At 42.8% G+C, this 18,915-nt stretch overlaps 2 protein-coding genes across 7 annotated transcripts in view; one reads left to right on the top strand and one right to left on the bottom strand.

Annotated features, from left to right (window-relative positions):
• Nucleotides 1-1,011: 1,011 nt before the first annotated feature.
• LOC112838337 (histone H2A type 1-C) lies at nucleotides 1,012-9,831 on the bottom strand. 4 transcript variants are annotated; one of them, XM_073877662.1, is made up of 2 exons: nucleotides 7,812-9,831; nucleotides 1,012-2,574 (listed from the first exon to the last, which is right to left on the bottom strand). In XM_073877662.1, exon 1 carries the CDS (start codon nucleotides 9,779-9,781, stop codon nucleotides 9,389-9,391), a length of 393 nt encoding a protein of 130 aa, XP_073733763.1. In that variant the 5' UTR covers nucleotides 9,782-9,831; the 3' UTR covers nucleotides 1,012-2,574; nucleotides 7,812-9,388. The 4 variants fall into 4 exon arrangements, with proteins under 4 accessions (XP_073733763.1, XP_073733764.1, XP_073733762.1 ...); XM_073877663.1 differs by having other exon boundaries at nucleotides 9,269-9,831; XM_073877661.1 differs by lacking the exon at nucleotides 1,012-2,574 and adding an exon at nucleotides 5,815-6,660.
• Nucleotides 9,832-10,089: 258 nt separating this feature from the next.
• The window catches only part of H2BC4 (H2B clustered histone 4), a 20,934-nt gene continuing 12,108 nt past the window's right edge, over nucleotides 10,090-18,915 (top strand). For all 3 annotated transcript variants that reach the window (XR_012373877.1, XM_025891194.2, XM_025891192.2), the window contains exon 1: nucleotides 10,090-10,508. Coding sequence is in view for 2 of the 3 variants with exons in the window: in XM_025891194.2 (XP_025746979.1) it covers nucleotides 10,119-10,499 (381 nt within the window). In the remaining variant the exon portion in view is untranslated. The remainder of the gene's footprint in view (nucleotides 10,509-18,915) is intronic.

Genomic DNA, 18,915 nt, shown 5'->3' with positions numbered 1-18,915 from the left:
TTTATTTATTTATTTATTTATTTATTTATTTATTTGAGAGAGAGCACAAGCAGGGGGAGGAGCAGAGGCAGAGGGAGAAGCAGGCTCCAAGCTGAGCACAGAGCCTGATGTGGGGCTCGATCCCAGGATGCTGAGATCATGACCCCAGCCGAAACCAAGAGTCAGATGCTTAACAGGCTGAGCCACCCAGGCACCCCTGAACCCTTCTTTTTTTTTTTAAGATTTTATTTATTTATTAGAGAGAGAATGAGAGACAGAGAGCACAAGAGGGAAGGGAGTCAGAGGGAGAAGCAGACTCCCCGCTGAGCAGGGAGCCCGATGCGGGACTCGATCCAGGGACTCTAGGATCATGACCTGAGCAGAAGGCAGACGCTTAACCAACTGAGCCACCCAGGCACCCCCCGAACCCTTCTTTTTAATAGCCTCCTGCATTTTTCTTTTCTCTGTCAAGATTGCTCAGATACCCAGTCATGGTGAGTTCTCCATAGCCAGGGAGTCGAGCTGAGCCCAAACAGAGTGGGCAGCGTGTGGGGCATCCCTGTCTTGGGTGCCTCTGTTCCTGGAAGGCTGCTCAGCTGAGTTTTGAAAGGCCCACCCAGGCCACCGGGGCTGTTGCTTCCAAGGTGGGAGAGTCCCACTGGGAGGGGGTGCGGGCCTGCCCCACCACTTACCATGGCATGTCTGCCTGACTCTCTCCTTGAGGAGCTCCCTCCTGCCATCGGCCCAGCTGCCGTCAGAACAGGTAGTCCCCGCTTAGCGTAACCAGGTACTTCAGTCCTGCAGGGGAAGCCAGCAAACCCCGGAGGGGAATCCCAGTACCCTCTTCTACTTTTGCTTTCCTGCATTTGGAGATGGACAGATGGATCCATAGATAATAGGTAGATAGAAGATCTGTATTGACATAGTTTTGCACATGTGTATATTAGACTTTACCAGGAACAATGTGCTTTTTTTTAAAAAAAAGATTGATTTATTTATTTAAGAAAGAACACGCGCCCACCAACGTGTGTGCAGACAAGTGGGGGGGGAGAGGCAGAGGGAGAGGGAGAATGTCCCACATGGGGCTCAGTCCCCCGACCCTGAGATCATGACCTCAGCCAAAATCAAGAGTTAGTCGCTTAATGGACTGTGCCCCCCACCCTGGGCGCCCCAGAACAAGGTACTTTCTCCTGTGCCTCCTCTTTTGATTCGTTCTCAGAACTCTGGGAGGTGCTGTTCCATTTCATAGATGAAAAGTCTAACCTTCAGGGATGGCAGGTGACTTAGCCCCAGTCAGACCCTCGGTAAATGGCACAGCAGGAACATGAACCCAGGTAGTTCAGCTCCAGATTCCCATGCCTTTCCAGAAGGTCTCCCTGCACATCCGCTGTGTGTAGAAGTATTTGTGTCTGTGCACATGCACCAACCACTTTGTACAGACTTGCGATATAGACAAAACCTGACCTCGATTGAAGAGGAAAAAAGAGCAATAAGGAGACAGGGGTGGGGAAATTGGGAGAGTGTGTTTTCTGACTCCTCTGAGGAGGGCAGCAAATGGCCATCTCACCAGGGAGATGTCGTAAGCAGGTAACTGATCAAACTGCCTTCCTGCCTTCATGCGCCAGCTTTCACTTCCTCGCAGCAGGCTGGGATTTGGGGAATCTGTGCCTACTACAATATATTATCTATAACTATCACTAAACAAATGGTGTTGCAAGTTAGACAATCTTATTTGTGTTGTTCTTTTGAGCTTCAAACAGTCCATACACGTGATCTTTTTTCAGTCTCATAGTGACTTAAGCTAAGTATCCCCTCCATTTTACAGATAAAGAAACTGAGGCTCAAAATGACTAACTTGGCTAAGGCCATATCGTTTCCAAGGCAAAGAACCAGAGTCCAACCTGAGAGTGACTGGTTGCTGTTCATGGTCCACAATCCCAGCAGAATAGAAGGACACTTTGAATTGTGCCGTAAATCAGAGTTTATCGCTCTAGAATTGTTTATGGGCCCACCAACAGGGGATGGGTTCCAGAACCAAGATGCATCGACACAGTACAATCCCACAGGACAGTGTACAGAAAGCTCCCTGTTTGCACATCTGGAAAGTTCTCCAGGATAATTGTTATGGAAAAGAGCAAGTGCCGAATAGTGCCTACAGTCTGCCGTCTTTTACCAGTGAAGGCGGGGGTTTGACTCACATCTGTACGAACTAGCAATGGGCAGATGTGTAAGAAAATGAATGCTTGCCTAGTGGAGTAATCCAGCGGAGGAGTGGATTCTCAATATAGACCTTGTTATCATGATTTGTTTGAACCCTCTGAATATATTACTTATTCAAGACATTAGACATATTTTGTACTAAAGAGAGCTTTCCTTCAATAATGTTTTCTCTCCCTTTACTGTCCTTATCCCCAAGGCATACACATGCACACAGAGAAATGGATCCAGAGTAAGTTTTCAAAAGGAAAACATTTGCAGGTGCAGAATCAATGAGTGATGTCAGAATACTGTCATCCGTCCATTTATTTCTGAGAACTGACGAGTTTGACAGACACTCTGGACCCAGACACCTTTGCAGGGAGAAGCTTTTGAAACCTAAGGAAAGAGTAGAAACCAAAGTAAATGTAGTTAAGAACTTCTTTCTCAACCATCTTCAACACATGCAGAAAAACTTACAGACTCATTTGTGGTATCAGCCCTTCTCAGTTCCTCACAGAGAAACTCCCCAGGGTCAGAGGACCCAGGCTCCCAGGGAAAATCCTCTCATTTTGCTCTTGAGGTTGGGTTGCCAGATTTGGCAAACAAAAATGCAAGATGCTTAGTTAAATCTGAATTTCAGATAAATCACAATTTTTCATTTAGTATCGTATGTTTCACGCAATATTTTGGAGCATATTTAGTCGAAAACAATGATTTGTTGCTTATCCGACATTCAAATTTAACCGATCATCCTATATTTTATTTTATTGTTTTATTTTTTAAAAAGAGTTTATTTATTTTAGGGAGCGAGTGAGGGCGGGGCAGAGAATCTGCAGTGAGTGCAGACCCTGAGATCACCACCTGAGCCAAAACCAAGAGTCGGACACTCAGCTGACTGAGCCACCCAGGCGCCCCAGGAATCCTATATTTCATCTGGCAACCCTATATCATCAGGTGCCACCTGGAGGAAGTTGATTAAGTGCTCTTGGACACGTTAGCTCTGAAAGAATTAAAGACAAGTGGTGGCTAACAGGGTACATAACCCAGGAATCAGTCCTCAAGTCCCTGCAGCTTAGTGATTACTCCATTTCTGTGCAGATATAAGTTTTGTTGTCAACACATTCGTTCTGAGTATTTACTGAAGATCTATTATAGGGGGGAGGAGGTGAAGTGCTAAGGTATAGAGACAAGGAGGGTAGAATTCTTCAACAAACACCCTGGAGGTGAGCGTGTTAACTGGATAATCCTGGCATTAGAATGTAAAAACCAGCGAGGCCTTCTCTGCAGAGCAGACATTGTGAGTGGATGAAAAAGCACTGATTTTGTCACACACACACCAGCTGTGGGATTCTTTTCTTTCCTTGATTCTAAGCAAACATTTAGTAACCACAGACCTGGTAGCATATTAAAGAGGATTCTTTTATGCATGATATCAGCCAGTGGAAAACAAGCCCTTAAAAGAATTAAGGGCTTCCTGAGGGTTATCATGAGACATCAAGTCTGGAGACATGAGTCCACAGAGCTGGGAAAAGGTAAAGGGCAAAGGCAAGTGGGCATACTTCCCCATTTCACTGCATGCCTGGTAACTGCGGAGGGCGGGCAGGAGAGGTATGGACAATGGTTAGTGGGCAGACATCTTTCCACGGAAATTCAGATAACCATATGCTTGGCTCAGAAAGGGCTTTCTGGGCTATAATATCCATTCCCTGTTCATGTGGCAGAGTTGAGTGGCCACCTCTGCTGGATGCTGGGAAGTCACCGTGAGTAGACAGACCAGGTCCCTACCTCATGGAGCAGAGGATGTAACGGGAGAGGTGCACAGCAAGGGATCCAATCAATAAAATCTTGGGCTGTATTTTAAAGGATCTAAACAGGGAGATTGACAGAAAGTGATCTGAGGTGGGAAATGAGCAGAGAGAGGTTACTTTTTTATTTTACTTTTTAAACTTTAAGTTACAAACTTAATACATGCTCATTTTAATGCTCTACACTCAGATATTTATGAAGGTTAACCATCTCTCCTCATATAACCTTACCTCGTGGGGCTTTTGTTTCTAGATGGCAGACACCCTCTTTTTCCAAGTGTCTAATTTTTTTTCCTGTTTGGCTTACTTCTTTATTTATCTAGTACTAATTTGTTGTATAAAAGGCCAAGTGTCTAACAATACACTTAAATAGATATTGCCAGGAGAATTTTTCAAAAGATTATAGGCAGTGGCAAATCTTCCTCATCCTTACTAGTCCCGTGTATTACTAGTTTTGGTATCGCATTGTTACTGTTGTATACAAAGCTGAATTCACTACTAGAAAGGTTAACTTTTTGTATCCCCCTCATAAGCATTGGCCATTTGAATTCAATAAGAGATACAAAATATCCTGTTTAGTCATTTTTGTCTATTATATTGCGTCTTAAATTTCCTTTTGGCCTATGTGGTTTATGTCTTTTCTTATATGGTTTTGTGTTTCCTGCCTTGCTTGTTAACGACACCTCCCCCTCAAAACACACACACACACAACTGAGGTTAAAAGTGTTTCCTGAAATTTAATCTAGTGTTTGTGTTTTGTATTCAGACCTGTAGTTTGTCTGGGTAGGTCTATTTCAGAGGGATTGTCTGAAGAAGAGCTGAGGCCTGAAGGGGGAGAAGGAGCTTGCCAGAAGACGCGTCGGAGAATAGGTATTTTCAGAGAAAAAGAGCACCAATGAAAGTGTCTTGAAGCCGCAAAGAGCTTGGCAGGAGGAAAGAGACCAGTGTGGCTGGAACAGTGAGATGGAAGATGAAATCTGGGAGGTGGGCAGAAACCAGAGGTGGTCATGGGGGGCCCTTCAGGTCATGGTAGAGAAGTGTGGAGAATACATCAAGACACACGTTGGGGTGTAGGAGCCATGACCTACAGATGGTTGGGATGTGTAGAGATGAAGGGAAGGGAGCAAGGCTCACTCCTAAAATTTTGACTGGAGCAAATGGATTTAAGGCCGTGTCACTTCCTGAGTTGGAAGGACAGGAGGAAATAAGAGGCTTAGGGTACACAGTGTCAATTCGTGTATCTTAGACATATTCCGGTTGAGAAGAGAGTTCCAAGTGAAGGTGTTAAGGAGAAATGTGTATACACACACATCTGCACGTCAGGGGAGAGGTCAGGGCTGCAGATGTAAACTTGGAAGTCTACTAGCTAGACTTTGAAACTGCACTATTGATGAAATCATCAAGAATAGGAACTGGTACCAAGCTCCAAGGTTCTAAAATTTAGAGCACATGATTGTCCGGCCTTGTTGAGATCAATCTTTAATGCAAGGACAATTTGTCGTGGTGTCAGGTCAAGCCGAGTCCTTCCGGCTGTGGCTATCACCAAAGGTAGGAGTACACAGACTTGCTCACCTGCCATTGCCTGGTGTCCCTGACGATGAGGAACGTGCTCAAGGTTGAAGCTCCAACTGGCAGACAAACAACATATAGCAAAGAATCTGAAGCTTAGCACACTTGCTTCTTTCACAAGGAGCCCCAACTCTAGTGATGTGCATTAGTCCTAAGCCCTAAGGGATGCTGGTTCCTTCACCCTGCCCAGAGTACAACTCAAGCAAATAGCTGCAATGTAATGCAGTCCAATGAAGTCTATTTTTAAAGAGGACCACACCAATCCCATGCCTGCAACTTCACTTTATTTTCAAGTTCAGTATGCATGGCGAATCCTCAGTTAAATTCCTAACATCTTCTAATAGTACACACGCATTATATTTAACAGGAATATTTACATTAATAATTATAACTTAGGATCAAAAATGACAAACCCATAGGTGGTAATGCAATTGACTTGAAGATACATACAGTTTTTTAGAACTAATTATAAACTGCCTCATCCTCATAAAAAAAGAGTTCCAACGATACATAAAAAAATTGGCAAGTGACTGTACAGTGGACAGAGGAAAGGAAAACTGCATAGATGGTTTGGAAATGTAAAAAGGGATTTTCTATAATTGGTGATATTGTGTCATAATGATCTGCTTTGTTGAGAATGCCCTATATAACCGAATAATGATTCTGTCTTAGCCTCACACCTCAGTAAATCCCTGAGGTCGACTTCTGTCCTGGTACCCAGGTGCCCTCAGTAATTGGAAGGCCTGCGTTTATCATTCTCATGAGCTTGTCCCAGTTGAAATGGTCCTCCCCGGGACCCTTGAGGCATGGTGGATGGAGACCTGCTCAATGCCTGGAAACCAACTGAAGCTGCTGAGAATTTATTGCTCACTGGAGAATTTTCCAAAGATGTAACTAGGGCTTTTGGATATAAACAGTGATGTTTCAAACTAGAAGGAAAAGAAGCATGTTGGAGAGGGGGAGCTAGGACACATCTGTGAGGAGTGTCCTCTCGAGAGCCTTTGGGCAGTAGCTCTCAGGTAAGAGCTGGTCAGTTGGCACCTTCGGTATTTCTTTGAAGCTCTCCAAGTAAGATGCTAGTGCAAATTAGATTTTCAGAACGGATTTTCTACTGGAAAGAGAAGATGTTATTAGCAACCTGTTAGTCTGGTGTCTAATTAACGTCTCCTCTGGTAATAAACCAACCTCTAGAACAAGGGCTTCCTGATGGCCACTGACTCAGCTCAACATTTACACAATGCCCCATTTTCAAGTGTTTATGGTATGGTAGGGTCTATGCTGACTATTAACAATTTAACAAGATGGGTCTTTGATTTTAAGGAGGTCTTGTAGAAGATGAAACAAAATTAACACAATGTATTATTCACCAACCAAATTCAAGGTTTTGTTACTGGAGCCCAGAGGGGAGAACTCAAAGTCAAATCTTCTCTAACTCCTTTTTTTCTTTAAGATTTTATTTATTTATTCATGAAAGACACACACACACACAGAGATAGAGGCAGAGGGAGAAGCAGGCTCCCAAGGAGCAGGGAGCCCGACGCGGGACTCGGTCCCAGGACCCTGGGATCATGACCTGAGCCCAAGGCAGATGCTTAACGACTGAGCCACCCAGGCGTTCTCTAACCCCTTCTTCATTCAAGAGAAATTAGTTTATCAAGTCCTGTAGCTCTTTACCAAACCATCTCCTGATTTGTCCCCTTGTTTCAAAAGTGTATTTACCTCCCCCTGGGTTTACAGTGCTAACACAGGGCCAAGATTCACCTTCCTTCCTCCCTTTATGTGGATTCCAGGGAGAACACCTCTCCTCCTTCCTTTAAATTCTTCAGTTTAAGATGCAATTGGTAACGTTTTGGTATGTGGGCAAAGTTAACCCATTATGTCTTGAGTTTTTACTGGTTTCTTTGTTCTGACAATACTCTCTTAGGGAACAGTGTTCACAGAACAGCCAGAAGTCAAAAGTACTGGCTTCCTGACCTTGGGACTTAGACAAATTATTTATGCTCTGTTCCTGCTTCCTCCTCTTTAAAATCAGGAAACGGATAGCACTTACTGATGGACTGTTGGGTTTAAAGAATTTTCTAGAAGTAGGTAGAACTGTGTCTGACACAGTAATGCTTAGTGTTAGCCATTAACCTTGAGTGCCCGTGCTCCACCTTCAGAACCCACACTGCTGAGCCTACTCATTTCATCAGGACGTGAGCAGAGGTGAAGGAGTAATGAAGCAGGGGGAGGTTGAGCACCAAGCCCAAGGTCACATACCTGGTCAGTGCTGGAGCGGGATCCAAAGCAACCTTTGGAAGGTTAATGAAGAGGATTGCTAGGCTCATATAAAGCAATCGGACCTAAGGATCCAAGTTTTCCAGCATACAAGAAATTCTGGGTGGAAAGAACCCCGTCCCCTGAGCAGACCGGCCTGGAACGCTGTGAGGCCGGACCTCCCCCGGGTGAAGATTCTCAGTCCCGCTGCCCATTAGAATCGTTAGGAACTCCTCTGGAAACTCTAACATGTGGCCATCAAGGTGCTTGCTTCTATTTCCGCCACTTTGCCTTCACCACCTCCCAGACAGGAGCCACTTTTGTCCCTGCTGACAGCAAGGCCAAGGGAGGGGAGGCGGGGCTGGGGGAAGAGGGGAGGCGAGAGGGGGTGGAGGCTGCCTGCAGACCACTCCGCAAGCGTCAACATTTAGGCAGTGGGAAGCGCGTCCGCGAGAACCAGCTTCTGTTTATAGATTCTCTCCGCACCGCGCACGTTCGCATTTGATTGCTCCAAACGAACGATCCCAGAAAATGCTTCAGTGGGAGCTCAAGGAGCGTTTGAAAAAGAGGTTGTTTTTGCTTGGGCCGCCCGACTCTCTGCGCGCAGAGGAGTGGGCAAACCATGGCCCACTCATTCTCCGAAGCCTAAACCAAGTCATCCTGAAGAACCACTTGGGTGAGACTCGACCCTAGAAAGTAAGATCGTAGGGATTTTTGTACGGTCCAAGATTGCCACTTTTGGGGCTGGAGCAGCTAAGTTACCGGATCCTGAGTAGCAAATGCTCTGGGGAGGCCTGTGGCCATACTTTTATCTCGTTTCCGTGCTGCCTTAGGAATCTAGGCACGTGAACCTCTTGAAATGTATTAATTCCTGTTCGTTGAATGTCAGGCACTAATCTAGGTTAGGGGCTTTAAGTGGTCTAGTTGGCACAAAAATCTGATGACACTATCAAACTCCAGTTTACGGATGACAAAGTTAGAAACTAGCCCCAAAGATTAATTTGTAAACGGGAAGAAGCTGCAATTCGAATCTGAATTCAGTATTGTGAGCCACCTTATATTAACGCAGGGAAACCCTTTTCAGAGGCCCCTTTCCAATGCCTCTTTCAGGTGATACTCTGAAAACTAACGGGAGCAGAGACTAACTCCTTTACAGGATTAGTTAAGACCGGTTGCTTGCAGCCTAAGACGAGTCCAAGAGGGTTTGGTTAAGGATGTTACCATGTTACTCGGTTTCCCGAACATCCAAGTTTGCAAGACAAAGCTCAGAGACGGTGGAGTTCTGCTTTTAAGCCGTTTAAGTTGGGCCTAACTCGACCGCCTGGTATGCATGATTAGTAAGCACATGCAATTATTAGATCCTAATCAATTTGCGATTTCCCAGTAATGATCGAGAACACCCTCAGCCTCTTAAAGCCTGAAAACCCTCAGTATCCTGCCCTCGGAAAAAGTTAACTTACCTTTGCCTATTTATCACCTTAACCTAAGAGTAGTATTAGCTCTTCTACTGAATTGGTGGGGGGCTCTGAAAAGAGCCTTTGGGTTTGAAATCGCTTCCGGAAACTAAGATGCTTGCCGAATCACTTTCCCTTGGCCTTGTGGTGGCTCTCGGTCTTCTTGGGCAGCAGCACGGCCTGGATGTTGGGCAGGACGCCGCCCTGCGCGATGGTCACGCGGCCCAGCAGCTTGTTGAGCTCCTCGTCGTTGCGGATGGCCAGCTGCAGGTGGCGCGGGATGATACGCGTCTTCTTGTTGTCGCGCGCCGCGTTGCCCGCCAGCTCCAGGATCTCGGCCGTCAGGTACTCGAGCACGGCCGCCAGGTACACGGGCGCGCCGGCCCCGACCCGCTCGGCGTAGTTGCCCTTGCGGAGCAGGCGGTGGACGCGGCCCACCGGGAACTGCAAGCCAGCGCGCGAGGAGCGAGACTTGGCTTTGGCCCGAGCTTTGCCGCCCTGCTTGCCGCGTCCAGACATTGCAGGCACGGAATGGGAGCGCCAAAAGAAGAAAACCACTCGCTTGCCAAAACAGACCTAACAGTGAAGTAGACAGAAACATCGCTGCTTTTATAGGCATTTCCTGGGGAGTAAGTCCGGTTGTCTGATTGGCTAGTAACAAGACTCAGCCAAGTAGCCAATAGAAAAGGTTTATTTCCATACCTCATTTGCATAGTTCGGCCCATGGATGCCTTGCAGCTTGTCTTCCAATGAACTAAGACGCTGTCTGCATCCTTCATTAGCATAAAAGCCCTATAAGTAGCAGAGATTCGCTTCCTCCTTTCATTTCACTTCGTGTGTTCTGAGGTATTTAAAAATGCCTGAACCCGCCAAGTCGGCTCCGGCCCCGAAAAAAGGCTCCAAGAAGGCGGTGACCAAGGCGCAGAAGAAGGACGGCAAGAAGCGCAAGCGCAGCCGCAAGGAGAGCTACTCGGTGTACGTGTACAAGGTGCTGAAGCAGGTGCACCCCGACACCGGCATCTCGTCCAAGGCCATGGGCATCATGAACTCGTTCGTCAACGACATCTTCGAGCGCATCGCGGGCGAGGCGTCCCGCCTGGCGCATTACAACAAGCGCTCGACCATCACGTCCCGGGAGATCCAGACGGCCGTGCGCCTGCTGCTGCCCGGGGAGCTGGCCAAGCACGCCGTGTCCGAGGGCACCAAGGCCGTCACCAAGTACACCAGCTCCAAGTGAACTTACCAAGTAAGCCTCCTGTGATCCCAACCCCAAAGGCTCTTTTCAGAGCCACCCACATGTCCACTAAGAGAGCTGTAATACAATACTAGATTTTGCATGGTGGGGTTGGGGGCAAAGTATCGTACCTTAATTAGAAAGTCATTACATGGGGAGGAATTTCTAGCTTCTCTTAATGGTACTATGGCAGTACTGAGCATAAGTTAATGTTAATATCCTATTATTCTATGCTCTTGGGGGTCATCTCCGTGAAAATCCATGCAGTTTGGAGTCTCCATGCTGTGTGCCGTAATTGGTCTGATGCATCTGAGCATAGAAATATGTGATTTTTATAGGTGGCTTATGTTAAGCGGGGTTAGCATCGACCTACTGCTTTATTAGACTCCTCAACGTTGTTGGGTAACTTGTCTCCAAGGGAGGCTGAACTGAAAGCAAGTACTAGGGGTCTAGGGGTGGAGAAACGAGGTGGGAGAATAGGAAGGACGCCTTTGAACTTGGGCACTCAAAATCTCCGAATAGAGAACTTTCACTGAGCAGATATCGCAGGCTGGGAAACTACAGTTTAAGCACTTTACTCATGAACTTTGCTCCAGGCAAAGACTTTAAGGTGAAAGACGCACTTTCTCCCTTTGTCTTGCCCAGATCTAGGACACATTTCAGCACTTAGAGGAGTGAAGTTTGCTTTTTCCATTAAAAACAGGAAAATACAGGGAATAAATTTTGTTACAAAAGAACATAAAGACTTGTACAATTTTGCATAAAACATTGTGATGTAGGTTACCAAGTTACTTAACATAAGGTCCTCATGATCTTAAGCCTGCAGTTTTCATTAACACTTGGGAAGAATTCTAAAGGCCTGTCTGGCCCTAGACAGGCTTCCACTGGAGCACAGCTCCGGTTGCCTAACTTGGAAGCGTTTTGACCTAGTTAAGGTGGAAGTGCAAATGCGGGACAGTTGCAGGTGTTTGTCATACTAGCTCCTCAGCCAAACTCTTAAGGTTTCTGGAGTCCTTCAAAAACTGAAGTTGGATTTTTTTTTTATCCCTATGTGCCTAGTGAACCTGCTCAAGGACTGATGGTCCAATTCAGACTGACCTAACTGCCACCTAATCACGTTACCCCAAAAAATGTGCAGATTCACTATTACCAGGTTGACTACAAGGTTTTTGGTTTTTGTTTGGTTGTTTCCTTTTGTTTTCCTTCTCTTCTCCCCCTTTTCTCTCTTTTTTTTAAAGATTTTATTTATTTATTTATTTGACAGAAAGAAACACAGTGAGAGAGGGAACACAAGCAGGGGGAGTGGGAGAGGGAGAAGCCGACTTCCCGCTGATCAGGGAGCCCGATGCGGGGCTCGATCCCAGGACCCTGGGATCATGACCTGAGCCGAAGGCAGATGCTCAAGGACTGAGCCACCCAGATGCCCCTCCCCCTCTTCTCTTATATAAATTCTGGCTTGCCTCTGTCGGGTAGAATAATTCTATAGCTTGTTTCCCCTTCTATACAAGTGAAGGGCAGGCTAATCATTAACTACTTGGCCATTTATTTCTGAAGATTTCACCAAGACATTGTTCACCTAAGTCCTGCCATAGGAATCAATAGAAATGTGTGACCTGGAGAAGTTCCTTGTCCAGCCGGGGGCAGTTTGAGTTTTATGCTGATCTGCCTTTGGCTCTTGCATGCTGAAATGTATTCTTGCCCAAATTTGTTTCTTATTTTGGCTCTTATTCTGAGTGCACTCTATCGATTGGTGACACATTAAAATGGTTTTATGTCAGATCATGAAGCGATTACATGGTGCCCGAGGACAGACAATCTGAAGTCTACGGCATTCGCTTATCTTTTCTGGGTTGTTTGTGTTTGTCTGGGGATTCTGATATTCTCTGGCGTTTGAGAATACATGAACAGGAAGTTGGTGTTTTTCTTTCTGGCCTTTAATGTGATCCACTGGGTTTGGTGTTTGGTGTTTGTATGCCGTGGATTCCTGAAATTAAAGATAAGAGTCTCGTCCCTCCTTTCAAAATGCTCTTTTCTTGTGTTTACTTACTATGTGTCCAAATAGTTGTCAGTATCTGCAAAAATAGGATTCCTGCTTCAAAGATAATACAAATGTAAAATGGCAATCTGGTAATAACTTTTGACTTTAAGAAAGCGGTTAGGCCTTACAGGAGACTAATGACAGGAGAGAAAACCGGTTACCCAAATCTCCAGCATGCAGAGGCCTGCCTTTTGCTCTGCAGAAGTCTCTAAAGTGTATGCTTCAATAATTCCATGTCCCTTCAGGCTCTTTAAGTAAGGTTAGAGAGAAGAGAGAAGAAACATGGTATTATAAATCAGATTACTGACTCAGACAAAAAGAGAAGGCTTCCAATACCCTTATAAAACAAACATTTAATAGTTACTAAATCTTAATGTGTTTATTGTGAGAGCTAGGGCACTGGAAAGTAGAATTTCCTACAAAACTTAGAGAATTTACTCCTGTTCTCAACAATGGTGTTTGCTGAGAGATCTCTGATCTTCATTACATTTGTTTCTTTTTTTTTTTTTAAGATTTTTATTTATTTATTTAAGAGAGAGAACATGAGCAGGGGGGAAGGCAGAGGGAGAAGCAGACGTCCCGCGGAGCAGGAAGCCAGTCATCGCGGGGACTCCGTCCCAGGGCCCTGGGATCATGACCTGAGCGGGAGGCAGACGCTTAACCGACTGAGCCACCCAGGTGCCCAATTACATTTGTTTCTTAATTACTCTTTTTTTTTTCCTTAACTGACCAACCTACTTAAATCTGTGGCTCTAGTTTTGTCGTAGGAAAGACGTTAAGGTTCGAAGCCGACAGCCAAGTAAGAATTCTTGAGACGTCTTTGGTGCAAAAGGGTGGTTTTATTAAAGCACAGGGACAGAACCCATGGGCAGAAAGAGCTGAACTGGGGTCATGAGGAGTGGCCCATTGTATACTTTCAAGTTGGGAGGGCGTTAGGGATAGTGAGTCTCTAAGGAATTTTGGAAGCAAGGTTTCCAGAACCTTGAGGCGGCTAGCTGTTGTTGGGAAAAGGTCATTTATTACCGTCTAATAGAACCTTAGTCATGAGACCCTTCAGATGTATATCGGTGGGCCATGTGCTTGGGGGATGATGGCCAACACGTATCTTGCCGGGTAGAGATAAAGGAAGTTTCCAAAAGAATTTTTATATGTTAAAGTAGACTTACAGGACCCTGAGGTGGAGGGTTCCGGCTAGGATTGCCTTTGCCCTTAGCAAAGTATTAACATCAAGGCAGCTGAGGCCCCAGAGGAAGGTCTCTCTGCCTGTTTCAAGGACTTGTCAATGGGCTGTAGGTACTAAGGAAATTTAATAATTTTTCTTCTGCCTTTGTTTCCCACATCAGTTTTACCTACTTTAAATTTTATTCCTGTTTCACGATTAACTCCTCTAACTTGCACAATGATTGAGAATATTTTCTGTTTTATGAATACAAATAGTTTTGAGCAAGTCGTCCACTCTACCTCAGCAGGAAGCTAATAAGTTATAATGTAAACTTACATTTTAAATGGCTTCTGTAAAGACTAAAAAACACAATTTAAAGTAAAAGAAACTAAGACCTAGAGAGTATCATGCTAAGCGATGTAAGTCAGTCAGAGAAAGACATTTATCATATGATTTCACTCATATGTGGAATTTGAGAAACAAAACAAGGGATCATAGGTGAAAAACAGAGAGAGGAAAACCTCTTAACTCTAGAGAACAAACTGATGATCACCAGAGAGGAGCTGGGTGGGGGGGATGGGTTAAATCGGTGATGGGGATGAAGGAGGGCACTTGCTGTGATGAGCACTGTATGATGTATGGAAGGGTTGAATCACCATATTACACCCCTGAAACTAATATTACACTGTATGTTAATTAACTTGAATTTAAATAAAAACTTAAAAAAAAGAGAGAGAAACTCAAATCAAAATAAAACTTCTCCTGATGCTTTAAATGTTCTTCCTCTTTAAATTGTAACTCTGAGAAAACAGGAAAGTTTTAACTGTGAATTTAATTAGTGGTTTTAGTTAACAGGTTATAGGATAAGAAACAAAACAGAACTTCTATTATTTTTGAACAACTTAAAATTTTTAGTTCATGGTATGTAGTTTTATAGGAATAAACCACATTTTTTTTAGAGATTTTACTTATTTATTTGACAGAGAGAGACACAGCGAGAGAAGGAACACAAGCAGGGGGAGTGGGAGAGGGAGAAGCAGGCTTCCGGCAGAGCAAGGAGCCTGATGGCAGGACTCAATCCCAGGACCCTGGGATCATGACCTGAGCCGAAAGCAGACGCTTAACGACTGAGCCACCCAGGCGCCCCTTAACCACATATTTTTAATTAAGATAACTTTTTGGATAAATTCACTGGCTTACTAATCTTGTCTTAAAAATGGATTTATGTCTTTTTCTTTGTTGTTGTCATGATGTAAGAATAATGTTAGTACGATATTCTAGTTCACACAAGTCTGGGGTTCATTTTCTTAAAAAAAGAAGAAAACAACCCGAATTAATTTGAATTTACTAAACTTCTTCCACTAGGTTTACTGGTTAGAAGAGTTAAAATCATTTTATTTAAAATTATACTTCTGTAAATTACGCATTGAGCTAAATTAAATCACAATAGATAATGTCATTTTTAAAACAGTTTGATGTTTATAACGATGCATACAAATCACAAAACATGTGTCAACTTAAATGCTGAATTCATAATCTATAGATAACCCTAAGAATTTTGATGAATATTAAATTGAGTACATTAATGCCTAATCTTTGGATACCTGGACAATTTCTCAATTAGAGGGTGCAAAATATGCATCCCTAAAAACAATTTGATCTGTGCAAGGCTTATATTTTTACACAGTTTAGAATGATGCTAGATTAACAAGTTAGAGAACATGTAGATGCCTTAGGAGAATGGAATTAGATATGTTTGTTTTTGCCACTTTAAATGTGTAAAAGCGAATGTAATATGTATGCTTGGCCCAGAGGCCCTGGCGGGTTGGGACTGTTCCCAGTTTCTTCAGGCCTATGAGGGAACACAATCGCCTGCTTCTTCTAAGGGCTGTTGTTAACACATACAGTTTTGGTCCTGTTAATTATTATAGCTTCAGAGAAACACAGATATGCATACAAGATAATGGATGTGTTTAGTCTGTTCGTTTATTAGGAAGTTGTTACAGTTTGTTAATGAAGTAAATTCAGCGTGATATGTGTTATTTTATTTATGCTGATTAGTTAAATATACTTTAGAAGTGAAGTCAATGGCTTTGAATTTATCATTCTATGAATTTATCATTTTATTTATCTGTGGTTTTGTTTGTGTATATCTAAACACATGCACAGAAAGGCTTACTAGGGTTGGTTAAAAACCAAACAAAAAACACTATAAGGAAGAGAAAAATTCAGGATTCACATGGACTTTCAATATATTTTTTGCCTTTGCCAAGCTTGAAATAATTTCTAACAAGTGCTTTACCTCACCTCAAAGAATTTGTGGCCATCGCTCCATGCTGTGTTTTACATTTCACTCTAAAATATGACTGCGGCCAGTTTTTTGTTTTTATATACCTATGATTTGTGTTTACGTCTTAATGTAATAACCAGCTTTCTCTGACATTTTTTTTTTTTTTTTTACCTATCGTAGATTCAGCTCTAAACACAAAATAGTAAAACCATTAAGATATCTTTTATACCAAAAAATATCTCTGGGCCTTCCTTGATAGTCACTGGGTAACCAACAGTTTGTCCCCACAACTTCAAGAAAGGAGGGATGATAAATTCATTAGGTGTATTTGGTATTTTTCAAATATTGATTGCCAAATCACTGCTCAGTCTGCTTTTTATATAATTCTTAAATTTTCCAATCTCAATCCAGCTTTCCAACTTCCTTCTGATAAGAGTAAATCCCATAACTTTTTTAAAATTTAAATTCAATTAATTAACATAATAGTGTATTATTGGTTTCAGAGGTAGAGGTCAGTGTGATTCATCAGTCTTATATAATACCCGGTGCTCATCACATCACATACCCTCCCCAATGTCCATCACCCAGCTACCCCATCCCCCACACCCTCCCCTCCAGCAACCCTTAGTTTGTTTCCTATGATTAAGAGTCTCTTATGGTTTGTCTCCCTCTCTGATTTCGTCTTGTTTTATTTTTTTTCCGCTTCTCTTATGATCCTCTGTTTTGTTTTTTAAATTCCACATATAAGTGAGATCATATGATAGTTGTCTTTCTCTGATTGACTTATTTCGCTTAGCATAACACCCTCTAGTTCCATCCATGTGGTTGCAAATTAAATCCCATAACTTTTTAACAACTGTTCTCACACTAAGCTTGTTTTGTGCCAGTTTGTCTGATGTTCCACACTCATTACAACCTTGACATATTATCTGGTAATTAATTGTCCCTGAAGAATAATCCAAGTAGATTTTTACTGTTATGTTTTAACTTTAACTATTCTCTATAACCAATAACTCCGTCTATGTAATAGGTCAGATATGAGAATGTCACTTTGCTCAGAGCTCAAGGGTTGACATATTTACTTAGAGTAGATATGCCTGGCGGTTGGTTGTTCATTTGCTTTCACTTGTATGAAAACAAAAGTTTTCTAACTTGTTCAGACGGCTCAGTCAATATTGGGGCAGGAGTCAGGAGAGGGTAATTACTCACGAGAGGAAAAGGAGCAACCAAAGAAAAACTGAGTAGTTAAAATTAAACCTAACGCTAAAGAAAATTCCCCAACTGCAATGTGAAAAACAGCCTTTCAAGGTTTCCTCACCATCAGTGCTATAACAATTGTCTAGTCTGATTTCTAAAAATAAAATCAAATATAACCAGCCCTTCGATAAAAATTGACTATCACAAATCTCTCATACGGCTTCTGGAGCTCAACTGTCTCCAGACTTTATAATCATGTAACAAAAAACTCCAGTGATAAACACCAACCAGTTCAAATTTTACAAATATGTTGATTAGCCCAAAGACTGGACAAGTGATTGAATCTTGCGTTATCTATAATCAGTATAAATTTCAAAACTATAAAGGTAGGGCAGGGCTTCAAACCACACCTCAAGAATCACGTGAACATATCAATTTCATGTTATTGTTAAAACATACGGATTTTTTTCCCCACCTGGTAATACCTTTACTACTTGTAAATGATAAAACTGAGATCGTAGGTAAAATACTTTCAAAAATCTGTACAAAAGCATTCTTACTGGACAGATCACATCAGTCCATATCATCCCCTACCTGTTGAGAAGATAATACAAGAGACTTTAAAGTAAAATTTGCCCAAAATAACTTAAACTTACCGTGCCAGTACTTTATTCTTCATCCTAATAATCATGATAATGTGTCCATACCTAAAGATTCTCATAGATTCTTACCGTTTGAAATTGTACCAAAGGATCCATGTGACTTGGTTTTTAACATGTTTTGCTTTGGGACCTTCTGATATTGTTAGATATTATCAATAACTAATGTTAGCCACACTATCATAATTGAACAAATGGAAGCTACATTTGGAGAGATGTCACCAGACACCCTTCTATAAATTATACTATTAAAGACTATATTAAAATAAACTTCAAGAAGTGTCAACTTCAGGATGTGAGGGTGATCGGATAGTGACATCTGTCACTGTTGATCACCAGGGTTCATCTGGCTGATCTGGCTGGGTGGGTGGGCGGATATCCCTTTCCTCCCTCACTGCTCCATGTGCGTCCCTCCTGGAGCTGCACACTCCGTGGAGGAGGACGACTCTGGATAGAGGAGAACCTTTCTCGGTCAAGGGTATACGAGTAGCTGCGCTCCCCTGCTAGAACCTCCAAACAAGCTGTCAAGGTCCATTTGTAGAAGAACATAGGGTAGTCAAGCTTCCAAGACTCCAGATGCATCCAAATTGAGGCCCCGAATGTGGCAGTCTCTTTCTAAAAAATTCAAAAAAATAAAATAAAACAAAATAAAATAAATGTCAATTTCATAGCAATGATGGAAAGGGCCATTTCCAGTACTTTTAACTAAAAATGTTGCTTTTACACTCCAGGACAGATGGATATTTGATTCCCAAACATAGAATCTCACTGCTTAGATATGCATTCTCATTGGAAACACAATCCTGAGACTCATTAAAAGTTCTCCAGAATTCTGGAAGTAGGAAGCTGAGTTTCTACAGATCAAGATGAGATCTAGAGTAGACCACTTCCTCCTTCTTTTTCCTCCCGTTTTGCTGTTTTGTCTTTTTCTCCATTATCAGTCTTTCCAATGAGTAGGTTTTGGATTTGGTCTTCCCCAGTATTAAATTAAAATAAAATAAAATAAATAAAATAAATAAATAAATAAATAAAATAAAATAAAATAAAATAAAAAATAAAATAAAATAATAAAT

This window comes from Callorhinus ursinus, unplaced genomic scaffold (assembly GCF_003265705.2).
Source record: "Callorhinus ursinus isolate GAN/ISIS: 27379988/994484 unplaced genomic scaffold, GSC_fseal_2.0 scaffold26, whole genome shotgun sequence".
NCBI classification, from domain to species: domain Eukaryota; kingdom Metazoa; phylum Chordata; class Mammalia; order Carnivora; family Otariidae; genus Callorhinus; species Callorhinus ursinus.
The sequence above is the reverse complement of the archived record's forward strand: the minus strand, read 5'-3'. Positions and strand labels throughout refer to the sequence as shown.